Genomic DNA, 16,576 nt, shown 5'->3' with positions numbered 1-16,576 from the left:
GAAATGCATTCCAGATGATGGTCGCTTTCAATCAAATAGCAATTTCACTGCTCAAGGGTATAAATCCCAATATAAGATATCATCATTTTAGTGACCAAAGTTGACAATATCGAAAAAAAATTCGTGATTTTTCAGGTAACTCATTCATTTATGAAAGAACTATAACAGAAACCATTTTCAACAAAATAGATAACATTCTCACAGTTTGAGGTGAGATTTTTATAGTGAATACAGGTTTCTAAACCCAGAAAAAGACTGTTTTCTGAAACGTTAACCACGTAAGAAAGCTAAGTACCTATCAGTATTTAATTTTGTCAATTGTTGGCAAAAGTTACTGGCTAATTGGAATTTCCATTAGTTTATATTACGCAGTAACTTTTCAGGATAAACTTTTCAGTTTGCCCTATACTACACGTCAGCAGATTATTTATTTATTAGGCTTTCATTTTTTCAGATTGTGGAAGGTTGTAAACCCAAAAATCAGTATAAAATCAGGATAAGAATGAGAATAAACATTTTGACATTAGCAATCTCACATCTCAAATTAGTGATTCTTGAATCAAAATACTATTGAAAAAGTTAGAATGAAGCAATGTAATGAAAATGAAAAAATGAAAGGTGAACCATAATTTTTATGATTATCTAACAATTCCAGCGTACAGTTTCAAAGCGATACATGGTGCAGTTCTGGTATTTGGGCAAAGTTTTTGTACCTACAGCGATAAACCCTCATTTACTGTCGAGTATTATAATAGTATATTATGCAACGATCATGTAATGATGGTTATTAAGACACGAGCATTAACCGAGATACGAAACCAGCCGAAGGCGAGTTTTGTATGGTATATGCGAGTGTATTAATAACCATTACATGAGAGTTGCATACGCTATTTTTTCTAAACCCGATAAATAATGAAAAACTATAAATATTAAATTTGTATTGAACACATTTACAGTAATTAACTCATATTTTTTTAAAAAAACACAAACCTAATGGTATTATCATGGATATATGAAAACTATAAAGATTCTAATTATATTTATATTGAATATAACAACTGTAATTAATCTGATCTTTCAAAAATATTGGAGTCGATGGTATTCCTTCTATATCGCTGTTTTCAGACATTTTGATAATATAGGTAGGTAATATGAAAACTGATTTTGACAAATAAAGCAATTAGTTACTTAGGTTAGAATCTAAGACAAACAAAGGAACAGGATTCTTGATTGAAAAATTATGGGTTTCTATTGGTTGATAATCTGTATCGTTATGAAAAATCTGTATCATAATGGATATCATTATGAAACGGTATGGTCATATAAGTGTATTGTTAGAGAACGGGTGTTGAAAAAGTATTTTATAGACTCTCACATAGAGATGAAAACGACAACGAGAAATATTTTCAACTGTTGCACGTAGTTGGTTTTTGCGTGTGCTAATGTATCACTTCAATATAAAAAAGACAAAAACAATGATATATCTTTTAACGAGTGGACTGCTGCACTGGCGCGTCCGCCAATTTTTAAACCAGGCGCTTTCACCAAATTTTAAAACAGGCGCATTCGCCAATTTTCTAAGCCTGCGTTTCCGCCAAAGTTTTGTATGTACACGTGACGCTGAATTTATGTGCCAAATTTTCCAGAAACAACCCCGATTTCTGAGTTTTTATATTGGCAACAAATCAGCATCCAAAAGTAATGAATATGAGGAATTGTACAAATTTAGTGTGTGAGTGAAAAATTGAGAATGAAAGATGAAAGAAGGTCTCTCCCAACAAAAAAATGTCCATACTGAAATACGTAGATACGTGAAATTTCGCTAAACTTCTAAAATATTCGAATGTATTTTTGGCAACACATGAAAAATGTTTTTACAAAAAATTAAAAATTCATTGCTTTGTCATTGTATATTCATGAGCTTCATGAAACTGAACTGATTCACATCTACGCCAATGCACGAAGAATCATAAATCAGGGTAACATTGGCTGCCAACTGTTTGTGTAATAGTCGAGATTATAGCAATTTTCCGTGTCGGATTTTCAGAGTGATTTGCTAAAGTCGCTTTTAATTAATTTCACCATAAATAGTAATTAAAATTTCTACTTCATTTCGTGCTACGATATATCAAGAGTAATAAACGTACGTGAGCATTAAACTGCATCCACGAAATGTTTGCATGACACAGAATATTTCGTAAAAATTATACCAATAGACCGCCAATAGTTTTTTTTTCCAAATTTCAAAGATATCATCTCAAGAAAGTCCGAAATGCTGAAATTATCGCGTTAATCAAAATAATTACATTTCATACTTGTCAATTCACATCAATTACATCTGGTTTCTCAGTTACTCATTCTCATTCATAAGCGGTGTCTATTTTTAAGTGGCCCATTTGAAATGCGAAACCACTATAGAAAAGAAAAATGCAACGTAGGTGCAATTTCCCATGACCCGAGAGCTAAAGAGAACAACCAATACGGTGTGGCAGCGTTAAAATATCACAATACTCAGATAACAAATACCTGGTAATCGAGAGCGTAGGTCAACCTCAAGTCATGACTGCCTCGGGCAACAAATAATCACAATTCTAATACACATACCCAGCCAACTCTAGATCCAACCGGTGATAATATGCTTTTATCAAGATTGAAATGAATATTGTACCTCTCCGATAGTAATTGTAATGGTGATCTTATTAATTATTTGCTACTTGACTGGGTTGCTCGGGTGGCCGTATTAATTGGACACATTAACAACTTATTAATTGTAATATTTAATTAGAAAGGGAGATATTGTGGAACAGGTGCCTCGAATTCATGTATAATTCATGAAAAAGATATGATGAGTGCAGCTATAGTATGAGGAGCCTGTAAAATCATTCGGAGAACATTGAACGATGTTCATAGTTGTTTCTGTGATGGTACCTTCTACCATCTACCAGGAATCTGAAGCATTGAACTCAATTTCTCGTCTCGTATTATGCAATCTGAGTATATAATTGGTGTAAAAAACTAACATAGATATTCGTCAAGAATATTACAAGTATTTAAGAAATTATCCACATCCAAAGTAATGAACAGAAACCTACGAAACTATGAAAATATTCCTCATTGTAGAATATTTAGGTGAAATTTCCAGGTGAAAAATCAGCATTTTTGGAACGAAAAAATTGCATGACATGAGCCAACCGATATGCCAACATCCTCAGCAATTTCTCTAATAGTAATTCGACGATTCTCCATAACAATTTTCTTCACTTCACATCTTTGAGACCTTCTGTGGAAAGCTTGTACCACTCATAAACATATTTCTGACTCAAGAGTACAATCATCGTATGGCACTGTCAAAATTCCTAGTGTTTTTGAGCATTTAATTCAATTTTCACACACATTCTTAGATCCATCTTTTTCGATAGCAGAAAATAGCCGAACTCGAAAAACACTTTTAAATTTTATGCCTCTCAATAACAAACTGAATATGTTTAACAGCTAAAACTGTGAAAACATATTCGAATCTAGTGTACTACTTAATTTTTTGAACATCCCTCGTACAATAACAGCTGTATCAAGCTTTTTCATACTGTATCATCACGTCAAACATATTTTCAGTTGATTTAGCCGAAACTTTGCATAGCTATATTCGATTTCTTGTTATTGATTTCCTTGTGAATCAAAGATGGGAAAATACATGAGAGTTTTTCGTTGTTAGAAAATCTGGGAAAACCCATAAACTGAAATCCCCGCGTGAAAAATCACAAGCAACAACTAGTATATCATAAAATCGATTTACGATTGAAAATTTCTTTATATGATCGCCCCCCGTATTACAGAAATTATTCGATAAATGCACTTATCTGTCGAATTTTCCGCAATCCATCGCAGTGAAAAAATTTAATATGATTCAAAAATTCGTGCCAATACACCATATATTCCGATACCGACGTTATTGGTAATTGCAAAATGCAGGTGCAGGCGGGAAAAATGGGATGTTTTTTATATGAATCAGAGCAGGTGAGGTCGTTCGAGAGACGGATTATTCATGCATAGAGATAAAAGTAGTGCATTTTTTACGGTTTATTACTCGAATTCTTTCACTTCTATGAGTTGTTATATACGTAGTACAGTCATTCGTACTACGTATATAACAGTGTGTAACACTGTTATACAGTGTTTATACAGTGTGTAACAACGAAAACTTAACAGAGCCGTTTTTGAATATAAAAAGTAAGATTTTCAAAAAAAACTCGGACACGTCGATTTCTAATTAGAAGGGGACACCTTTCAGACTAATCAGATTTTTTGTAGTACGCACCCCCTCGGAGGGGTACGTCCGACGACCCTTATTTAGATAGGGAAAGTAGGTCGAGTAGCACCTTGTTTCAAAGGTCTTTCGAATACCTTTACAAATCTGTTGAAAGAAAATTTTTGTAACGATCAGTTTTCGAGATAATTTGAAGATTTAAAGATATTTTTATTGAGTTCAACTCTTTGTAAAATAAATCAAATTTACGTCCAGAACTTTCAGAAAAAAAATAAATTTTTGCTTTTTATGACAACCTGCTAATACGTGTCCATTTGATTTCGTAAAAAAGTAAGAATTATTTGTTTATTACGAGGAGATTTTTTCGGGGGATGGGGTTGGTTACCACTCTTACATTTTAGGTAAATTGAGTGGCACCTCCTTATGAAGGTTGCCTTTTGACGTGGACATTTTATGCTTCTGATTAAAAATTGAATCATACTAAAAACTTACCTACACAACGAATACAACCTGCTGGTTTAGGGTCAATAAATCCCAATAATTGTTTTTAAAGCACACACAAAAAAGTAACACCTAATAAGGGTAACTCACATAGGAAATTTAGAGTAAATGTTCAAAATGTGCGCCATTTTGCTCCATGCAACAATAAAGAATTTGTTCGAATTTTGCTCTTACATTATTCAACATCTCAGGAGTTATAGCTCGGCATTCATCAATGATTCTACGACGTAATTCATCCAAATTGGCTGGCTGTGTAGCATAAACTTTAGACTTCAAATATCCTCACTAAAAGTAGTCCAGTGGTGTTGTATCTGGTGATCATGCTGGCCATTCAATTGGACCTCTTCTGCCAATCCATTGTCCTTCAAAATTATTATTCAAAAAATTTCGAACCTACTGGGCATAATTGGGTTGTGTACCGTCTTGTTGAAAATGGATAAATTCATCTTGACATCTTGGATCCTGTTCAATTATTTCAACTATACGAGGTTGTATTGCCTCTTCAAGAAGTTGTAAATAAGAATCACCGGTTAAATTTCCATCAATGAAAAATAGACCTATAATATGATTGCTTAATATTCCGGCCCAGACATTCAACTTTTGGGGATGTCGGGTATGTATTTCTGAGTATTGTCTTGGGTTTTCATCCGACCAATAACGGTAATTGTGACGGTTCACGCAACCATTTAAATAAACTGAGCTTTCGTCCGAAAAACAGATTTTATAAAGCAGCTCGGGATTTTACATTAATCTCTCACTCATGCCCTCACAAAACTCCTGTCTTCGGTCAAAATATATACTCACTGAATTCATGAATAAGTTCAATTTTGTAAGGATGGAATTTGTGGTTTTTAAGGATTCTCCATGCGCTCATATGGCGTATTCCGGCCATTGCTGATAAACCTCTGGTACTTAACCTGGGATTGGCGATGACTTGACCAATCACTCCAATCGCATTATCGTCATCCACTACCCTTCTCTGAACATTTCTTTTCTTATTTAAAACCCAACCTGTCTGCCTGAATTTTGTGACCAAATCCAGAACGTGATTTCTGCTTAGGTGTTTACCAGGGTTTTGCTCGTTAAATAAAATTGATGTTCTATTAGCATTTTAGTCGTTGCCAAAAAATAAAGCAATAACTGAAAACCTTTCAGAAGTAGTGAAAGGCATTTTTAAACAAATAACAATACACGACCCGTTTAAACAAAACAATCGAACGATGTACTAATGAAAACTGGAAGAAGAGGAGTGGGTATTGATTTTAAAAAAGGGATTTTATTTAACAAAAAACTGATGAGAAGAACTGCTCGAGAATGTTTCTATTTAGGCGTACAAGTTAGCGAGTGGTCTGTCTAATGTATTATCAACATGGCAATTTCAACTTCAAATTATCTCGAAAATTCCCTATCTAAATAAGGGTCGTCGGACGCACCCCTCCGAGGGGGTGTCATTTAAATTTGGTCCAGTGAATCAACTTTCCTTCAACTTCTGAGAGTTGTCGTTCGTATGGGGGCGACATTAACGGAAAAACAGATTTTAAACATATTTTTTTTAAACATATACTTAACTACTCTTCGACCAACCCTAGTAAATGAAGAATGTCTTGTTATTATAAAATAGACTACAAATTACGTTTTTTTATACCATTCAGCTCAACTAAAATTAGTAATTTTTATTTCATATGAGCCTATATCTATTGACACAGTTTCAGCAATTTTACTTCGAAATATATTTTTCTGCTAACATTAGCGAATGGAAAATACTGGAAAATTATACAATAGACTCCAAATTATGATTTTTTTTTATATATTTTATTCAACTAAAACTGGTACTGTTATTTTGAACTGCCAAATTTTCAATGCAATTCATTCATGAAATATAATGACAAAATGAAATAAAATATATGATACCTGTTCTTCAAGTGTTAGTTCTATACTTCTTCATTCCCAATACATAAAACAATTCGTACTGTAATACGTACTGTATTATATGTAAACAAATCATCAATTAGACAAATTTCACATCCACATGAAACAAGATACCACGTGGCATTCCTGGTATTACAAATTATTTCCAAACTTGAACTATTCTGCTTCATGAACAGGAATTGCTGCAACTCAGAAGTCACGAGAAAATTCCGTTGTACAATCGCAATGTTCATCTCAAATTCAACCAGTGCCTATAAAAACTACTCATCAGTTAATGAGTTCCTTTCATCTAAAGCTCGTTAACATCCAAAAGTATCATTTACTTCCAACTATGCGTGAAAGGAGGACGTCAGACAATGATTTGTTGCAAACAACAGGAAATTTAATAGCCGATGAAATTTGATTCGTCAAAACGGGTCAAAAAATGACGATACCTAATATGGTCGCCGCTTCCCATTGCCATTAAGAATACTGATCCATGGGAAAGTTTTTTTGTGTATGCAGGTCGGTATTGGAAGTCGACATAGTTATGGTTGAATTACGAATTTCGTTCTGTGAAAGACATTTTGTTGGGGAGTTGGTGTTTCTAGCCTTCCACAATCTAAAAAATTAACAATGCTGAATCAATAGAAATCTGCATAAGTGTAATGCATTCGAAACGTCTTGCTCACTTCAACAAGTGTTAAGTAACTTTCAAAACAAGATGTTGGAAAATGGAAGGATATATGAAATGAGCTGTGAAAACTGTGACAAAAAATGCTTCGGCCAGACTAAACGAGCTTCAATATTCGTTTCAAAGAACACGTAGCACATATCTAATTTCAGAGACTAGAAAAATCTAGTATCATCCAACACGATCTGGGGAACGGCCATAGAATGAATGAAAACTGCCCAAAGTCTTGCTAAAGCAAAGTGTAGCATGAGAACAATGAACAACACTTTTATTGAACTTCTAAGTACGGATCTGTGAGGACGAATTGAAAACAAATCGAAATAATTAACATTCTACATGATCTTAGCCGCTTCCATATGCGGAGATGTGTATTCGAATAATGATCAGATTATGAAGTGATCTGATTATGCAAATTGACTGAACTAATACTGTTGTAAAATACCTGCAAACTTGTTTTCATAGCGGACCATATTGAATAACACTTTTATCTATGTATAATCTTCATTTGCGAGTTAATATGAGTGAATAGTCAGATAGTTTTCAGTTTCTTTATTGATTTAATTAGATGATCAGTCAAAATACAATCAAAAATATTCTTTGAGAACTATTGTTGCATGAAAATAATATATTGAAATGAAAACATGGGTACACTTGACTGATTTTGAATTGATTGCATGTGGCATTGTTTGACAAAGTGGTGCTTGAGGAAATTAATGGCTAAGATTTATTCGTTTAGATTTTTCCTCTGTCGATATCTTTATTGACTACTTGATAGATAAACGTCTGAACAAAAAGTTATTAAACTTATAATTATCACTATTTCAGAAAAAAACTTGTTGCTAGTCAAGTTTCTTGACATATTTTGCATAAAACTATAATATATTCAATGCGTTTATTGATACACCCATCATAATTTCCTTCAGTACAAAAAATAACAAAACAATCATGGTGAATCTACTGAAACTCTCTGAAATTTGTTTTTTGGTCTCTGCAATCAGAGTGTATTATTATTCTGTATTTGATATTGATAGTAGATAAAAGTAGTAATTCTTACATACATCACTTTCAGGCAGTGTACCTATGTCGCGTATGTTCTTGAAATATCCTTTGTAACTGTGAACACTTCTTCAACCGTTGTTTTTTATCACTCATCACAAATATTCTGTTGATCGAACAATCAATAAGTTCTCCTTCAGCAAAATTTTTTCACGACAACAATCGTTATGGTCATCCTAATAAAACTCAACAGAAGTTGAAGTGCATCGCAAGTTATAGCCTCGAATATGCATCACCATCAATCAAATCGATCTGATAGATTATTATTCTTTCGCTAATCGTTCCTGTACCTCATCCATATTTCATGAACAGTGTCAAAGATATCATCGACATCAATACTCATTCTTTCTACGGTTAGATGAATCATCTTTCACGCTGTTTGATTATGAGTGATTGCAGTTGTTTGTGGGAAAGGAATCTGTAATTAATAATCCACGAACCAACAGATACTAACCCAACAAATGGATAAATTCGGACATGATGTTTCTCGCTTCTCGGGTCACGGGTCAGAAATTCTCTTCCAGAGTCATGTCATTTGTATTGTTCTCGAAGTGCAGCGCTATTGGTGGTAGCCGAGGTAGAAACAAAGAAGTCGTGACGATCCTTATTTTTCAGATGCGGAGATTGTCTTTAATTTCTATATTTGCACAGTGTATCAAGCAGCAGCACGAAACACCAAGTGTCTTTCGTCTGTAGCAATCTCTAAACTTTGAATATTATTCATTGTCAAACTAAAGTTCTGAACAATTTCCATATTGCCGTTTCTCAATGATTTATGTGAATCAATGTGCCAAAAAAATATAATGCATGGGGTATATTTTCATTTGAAACTTATTTTTCATTTTGGAATCTATGTAGTCATATATTTCAGAAATTTGAAAAATTTTCCTCAACTGATATTCCAGTAAACAAAGATTCCGTTTTGGTAATCCAGTGGATTTTTATAAAAAGTCCGTTATTTGGCAACACAAGCATGGACGTGGAATGGACGTTCATGGGATGTCTGTGAATAATTCAATCATGGATATATTTCTATGGACTTAAAAAGAATTATCCTAAAAGGTTCATTATTGATCCATATCCAATATAGCATTTCCTGTTACTATAGTTCGATCTAGGAAAAATGACAAGCCATGGTTCTCAAATGAATTGAAGCAAATGCATCAAATGTTAGTTGATATGACAAAAATATACAAAACCACTAAAAACGAGGTGATTAAGAATAGATATAAACAATTGAAACAAACATATAAGCAGATGGTGGAACACTCTAAAAATAATTATAATAATGAAAGAATTTGTACAACAGGCAACGTATCGAAAGAAAGTTGAAAAAAATCATAAACGAGATGAGAAGCAGTGGATCCAGAGATGAGATTAGTAAAATTGGTATAGACAGTCAGATCATCACAAATCAAACAGTAATATGTGACGAATTTCTGAAAGTTTTTACGAATATACAAAGTATTGACCCCAATTTCAATAAGGTAAAATTACAACATTTCTCAAGCATTACTTTCTTCATGACTCCAACAACTCCACTTGAGATAAAAGAGACAATACATAAAGTGTGTTCTAAAGAAGCCGCTGGAATTGATGAGATAAATGGTAAGTGCTTGAGAGCTGTTAGTGACGCAGTATTTTATCTTTTGTGTCACATAATCAATGAATCATTCAGTACAGGAAAATATCCTGAACCACTGAAAGTTTCAAAGTCAGTACCGATATATAAGGAGAAAGGTTCCAAGGAAGACATCAACAACTACAGGAATGTATGCTTACAAAGTCAACTAGCAAAAATAATCGATTATTGCTTCAATTTCCGTCTAAGAAATTTCTTGGAAAATAATAATTTATTGAAAGGATGTCAACATGGATTTCGGGCTGGAAAATCTACAGAATCAGCTATGAACGAATTATGTAATATGATATATTCTAGCTTGAATACTAAGGAATATCCTATTGCACTATATTTTGATCTCAGTAGAGCATTCGATACTGTTAATCATGAGCTTCTATTTCAAAAATTAAACCGTATTGGAGTTCGTACAGTAGCGAATAGATGTATTTCTTCCAAGATATTTAAAAAATAGAAGTCAGATTGTCATGATGAATTGATTCAAATCAAAGTCAACCAATGTTTCTATATGTGTACCACAAGGCTCAATACTTGGTCCACTGCTTTTTATCATATTTATTAATGACATGATTTTATCATGTGGTTCCCCGCAAAAAACCATAATTTATGCCGACCATACAAATCATATGATATCACAAGATAATCTGGACAAAAGCATTCATCTGAGCAATGTATGCGCTGAGGAATTCTTTCAATGGTGCCTGAATAATGGATTGATTTTAAATGCTTCCAAAACATTCTTCATGGTTTTTCGACAAAAAAATATCAGCAGTGGCGCAAGCCCTCTTGTTAAAATAAATCATAAGTCAACTGAGCAAGTATCAAACATAAAATTTCTGGGTGTAACAATTGATGAGAAACTGACATGGAGAACTCATATCGAAAATCTGGTGGGGAAATTGAGTAGTATCAATTTTATTGATACTGAAGGACTCTGTATCTATAGAGGTTCTCAGAATGGCATATCATGGTCTAGTGTCGTCGGCACTCACATATGGCTCGATCTTCTGGGGTAATTCAACACATATTGATAAAGTATTCATTGCTCAGAAGAAAATCATAAGATGCATGATGGGAGTTCGAAATAATGTATCTTGTAAAGCTTATTTCAAGTCACTGTCAATTCTAACTTTACCATCACTTTATATTTATCTTATAATTATGAATATTAAAAAAAGAGTAAGATACCTACATGAAAAGTAGTGAAATTCACCAACACCAAACACGGAATAAAAATGACATTCGGTTACCATTCTCTAGGCTTAGTGTGGGGCAGAATTCCCAAAATACCAAGGAATTCTATGTTATAACCGTTTCAATAGGATCTTTGGTGTGATAAAAAATTTTAATACCTTCATAACAACATTATTTAATTACCTTAATGAAAATACTTTTTATACAATAGAGGAGTACCTCACTGTTTGATGCACTGTCTGTGAGTTTTTCATATTTTCTTGTGAGCTCTATAATGTTTTTATAAGTTGTAATACTATATGTTTTGACTAGTCTGATAAGTTTTGTACCATTGTGTAAAAAACTTCAATGATGAATAAATTATCTGTATCTGTATGAATCTACCCTGAAATAGACAAATAGACAATCATAATTTTCTTGTTTATATTTATTGTATATTACTGGAGTTTTTCCCCAACACCAAATCGTTATTTTTAAACCTCGACACGTGTTTCGATCACTAAGTTTTATCTTCACTTAGTTTTATCTTCCAATAACGATTTGGTGTTGGGAAAAAACTCCAGTAATATTCATTACTACACCAAAGGTTCCAAACAGTACATCACAAGTATATTTATTGTAGATTCAGTAACGCCCTCTTCAATTGTAGTGTTTTTCTGAAAGACAATGTCAAAAATTAAGAAGTAAGAATCCAATGGAAAGTATTCTATAGTTGATATTTCCATACACTCAGAAAAGTTTAATTCGAGAGAAAAATGTCTATGTATTGCTTCAACCAATAGAAACTCGCTAATGCCTTTAATAATAAATGGCTGAGAGGGGCTGAGAGGGGCTACTTCGAAGGGGGTAAAGTAGAAACTGAGGATTAAATGAATATGTTGAGAGAAAAATCAAAATTCACCTTATTTTTTAAAGAAAAATATATCCATTCATATTCATAATATGAATTTGGAACATAAGAAAATCATAGTTCTTGAAGAACAATTTATTAACAATCACTTTCATCAGTTGAAATATGCCACTCGACTATACAATGTGAAAAGAATCGTCAAACTACATCAAACTAATCGTATTGATTTGTGTGGGAAATTTAACTTATCTCGCGCTATACTCAAATAGTATAGTTCACAGAGTTCAATTTCTTTATCCAAGTGTGATATTTTCTCAGGACCACCTCTTTGATTAAACTTCTGATTTATTCGCAAGGAAATCTAGGAAACCGATAGTGGCGACGAGAAAATACGGTGCATTAATAGTTTACTGTTATTTTAGAACGCCATAATCTATAATTACTTACACCGTAGAAATTTGTCGATAACTTATTTATTACAAATTCGTATAATTAGAAAAGTGAACGTGCAGCGATCGATTGGAATGGATTCGATATCGTCAGAGTTAAATGGGGGCGAATTACATAGGAAATGAAGCAATACCTGATGTATGAAAATGTTTTGAAAAACTCCTTCAATTCAAACAAAACAAGATGTTTTATTTTCAGTTTAGAAACTGTGCGTACTAAGAATTTCAGTTCAACCGTTTAAAAATTTTCTATTAGTGTGCAGGAAATTTGAGACAAATAATCTGATTGTGTTTTGAGTAAATATGATAATAATTTATAATAATTTAGTTTTGAATTCACCTTTATATTCGCAACATGAATGACAGTGTGACGAAAAAAATCTGTGAGGATTGCATAAAAAATATATTAGTCAAACTAAGCGGACTATAATGAAGCGTTTCAAAGAATACATTTCATATATTGATTTTCGTAGGCCAGAGGAGTTAGTGTCGCTCAGCAATGAAGGTCTCGTTGTTCACTCTCTCAAGTAATAATGATGAATAGAAACCAGGTAAATAATAAGTACATAGTAGATAACTCGAGAAACTTGTGCGAGCTGAGAACTAACGAGGTCTTACCTTTTAACGTGTGATTCCTAACCTAATTCAATTATCTGACGGTTGCAATACAGACTCTGTATCATATTCTGATGATTGAATAAAACTGACCGATACTTGATAAAAATCCATATTGAAACTCATTAATACAGTTTATTGTATGATTTTCACTATGAAGGGTTTTACAAAAACCGCTTGAGAAAGCTATTGTGTAGCGAAACACGTGTCACGGTTTTTGTAAAACCCTTTATAGTGAAAATTATACAATAAACTGTATTAATGAATCTTCTGATGATGCTAACTTCTATGTGAAACGCACATTGGAAGAAGTGTTATCATTAGATTCATTTTACGCCGGGGTCATTTCTACCTGTTGAATTGAAATAACTGTGGAGTGATATGGACGAAGTGTTTAGGTTGTATCTTTGAGTCGATAAGTGAAGTTAAAACAGCTAACATACTAATGTGTTTTGAAAAATCAACAAACATTTTGGTGTTTCTCTCTGGTGTGGATATTGGAATTTTCAAATTAAAATGTTACTTGGTACACCTCTATTTGGCATGTGAATTCAAGTTTCCATTGTAGTGGAAATTCAATTTTTAGAGATAACTCCAATTTTTATATACCTCGCCTGTGAGCGGCAGTAAATTATGAGGAACCATTTTGCAATAAATTCGAACCGGCCCATTTAGCTCCAAGCTTGAAGCCATCAAACGTCCTCATATTTTATATCTTTTACGATGGTATCAAGACGGTGCATTATTGTTTATGACACATATGCCATCAGGGCTGCTACCAATGTAAAATATTCAGCACAATTTCCAGAAAATATATAAAATTGATAGGCTGTCGAAGAAGGTCATAAAATTCGCTACATAACCGTTAATGATGGAAATACAGGGAGAAGCGATGAACATATTCCAAAAATTATGCTACCGTACAAGGTGGTTTTCAATAACGTACCTACTAGTATTTGAGGAAGGTACTTTTGGGTTAATTTTGACAAAAAAACTTTACTTGAGTATTTGCCCAAAAGTTCATAACTTTTGAACGACCAGTTGCTGAGTTTGCAGACAGATATTACATGTATGGGCTTGCTGATGGGTAATATACTAGAAACCAGACCTTGAAAGAAGAGCTCTTTCTGACTTGACAAGCAACATTTGGACCTCAGGCGTGAAATAAGTCTATTGAAAACACTTTTCCCGAATCAGAATAAAAATGCTGTCTTACCAAGTTATTCATCATGAGGAGATGATTAAGGCTATGCTGTTTTTATAAGTATCTAGTATAATGAAGCTCATTGAATCAATTCCTAGTATTTTGTTATTGTTATTTACTATCTGACTGTTATCTAATATTAAACTTTTTCGCACAGGAATAGGACCTGTCATCGTTCATGGAACTTATTCCAAATTTTTGGATTTCTGAACTCTTGAAAGATGTCTTAATAGTCTTTGAAATCGGATCCTATATACTTTGTCGCTTTTATGAGATTTTCGATATTCGTTTTCACTGAGTTTTGGGTAAATCTTAACTTTTTGCTAACTCGAATGGTTGGAATTGCCAGGGAAATCTGATTTTCCTCAATTGAATATTACTTAAAAATATATGAAATTTCGAAACATTCATCTCTACCAACGAACCTGCACAGTAGGTTTTGTTGAATGCATACCTGCAAACAACTACTTTCCTGGCTAATATCACGCTGGACATTAAATTATATCCGACAGACATTTATGCAAGATACCTCAGATAAGAATTTGATACTGAAATTTTCTCTTGCCCAATCCATAACTGATTCGGAAATCGTAACCAAAAATATTTTGAAAATAAAGTAATTTGTCTTGTAAGTAATTCTAAGTGAATCTTGTTTGAAAAATGATTGATACAAATAACACTCACTCACTTCTCAATCTATACATAATTTGAAGAAATATTTAAAAAGAAAAAATAAAATAATTATTTTTAAGTAATTTGAGATTCGTTGAGATTCTTTGGTATACTTTTAAAATATTTATCACCTATTCTCACATGATTTACACATTTTTTCATAAGTGCACACACAAAATTGGTATCTAAGGAGTGATTCATTTTTTTCATAGATAATCTCAGTGTTCATTTTCAGGAAGGAATTTTAAGATTATTGTTCTATATGGAATATCGTAATTTTCATTTTCTATTCAGAATTTGAATATTTGAAATGATTTGAATATTTTGAACGTATTATTCAGCAAAAACTTTCGTAAAATAAATGGAATAAAAGGGGGTGTTGAGGAATCAATTTATTTTTCAATGTAGAATATCTCAATTTATTTTCTAGTCAGAATGTGTATTTTCTGAAAATAATTTGAATATTCAACACAGTTTTCAATGAAATTTTTAAAATTGTGATAAAGGTGAAATGGTATATAGGGAGCTAAATAATTTTTATACAGATTTCATCAGTTATTTATCCGTACTCAGTAAATGCAACTTCAGAAAATAATATGTAATATGTTAATGTTTAATGAAAATTACAAGAGTTTAGAGGGGTTGTAATGGCGTGAATATTTTTTTTGAAAATGATCTCACTGTATAATTGAAGAAAATACAAAAATTGGAAACACATTTGAGTATGCTGTGATTTTGAATATATCCAAAAAAAAATCTTCCTACCTTGCAAAAAAAGCTGCGGCTGCCGAAGATTGGGCATGGTTTTCGGGCATTCCACTCACAGCATACACATACTTGGTCTCAGCATAAACACCATACACACCACCCCCGCGCATACTACCCCCCGCGTCAAAAAAACACGCGCTCGCACTCTGTTGATACCCCAAAACCCCATTCACCCTGTCCTGGGACGCATTGACATTCCTCTGAGAGACATACTTAGAAGCGGGTGGCTTGATTCTCGAACGACTCTGTGTGTGAGTCCTGCTGCCTGAAGCAGCGTGAGGATCCATCGGAGTTTTCGCTTTTCCGGCTGCCGGCCTGCTTTTCCGCTTTCCGTCCACAGCCGACGATGTTAGGGCAGGCACTGACGCAGATGATGACGACCGACCATTGACTGGATTCTCCCACTCTCTGTCGTGGATTCTTCCGCAATTCTGCTGCTTCTGGTATTGTTGGTGAGAGCGGTGGATGCCATTCATGTTTTTCTCCGGGGGAAGCACGTAATCCGTCTTTTTTATTATTTCCATATCAATCTGTAACGAATAGAAGGAGTCACTGAAATGATTGCATGTTGTTATGTCAGATAGGGATGTTGTGATACGAGGTGGGGGAGAAGACATTTAATTAGATTTTCTGATTTATGGTTGTGTGTTTGCATGTAGATATGCTTCGGTGAGATGTGGGGCGGCCTGAAAGAATTCGGCGAAAGAAAAATCAATGCATTGTGGAAAATATATGTTATGACATTAGCTAATGTACAAAAAC

The 16,576-nt window shown here is 33.4% G+C and overlaps 1 protein-coding gene across 1 annotated transcript in view; it reads right to left on the bottom strand.

Annotated features, from left to right (window-relative positions):
- Positions 1–16,576, bottom strand: part of LOC111507309 (kinesin-like protein CG14535) — a 306,053-nt gene that overhangs the window by 181,488 nt on the left and 107,989 nt on the right. Inside the window, exon 4 of the mRNA XM_074183245.1 lies at positions 15,812–16,344. Within this exon, the coding sequence (XP_074039346.1) occupies positions 15,812–16,344 (533 nt within the window). The remainder of the gene's footprint in view (positions 1–15,811; positions 16,345–16,576) is intronic.

The sequence above is a fragment of the Leptinotarsa decemlineata genome, unplaced genomic scaffold (assembly GCF_025532065.1).
Source record: "Leptinotarsa decemlineata unplaced genomic scaffold, Ldec_3_MD MMD2_tig00026336_RagTag_RagTag, whole genome shotgun sequence".
NCBI classification, from domain to species: domain Eukaryota; kingdom Metazoa; phylum Arthropoda; class Insecta; order Coleoptera; family Chrysomelidae; genus Leptinotarsa; species Leptinotarsa decemlineata.
Note: the sequence above shows the minus strand (reverse complement) of the source record. Positions and strands in the feature narration are given on the sequence as shown.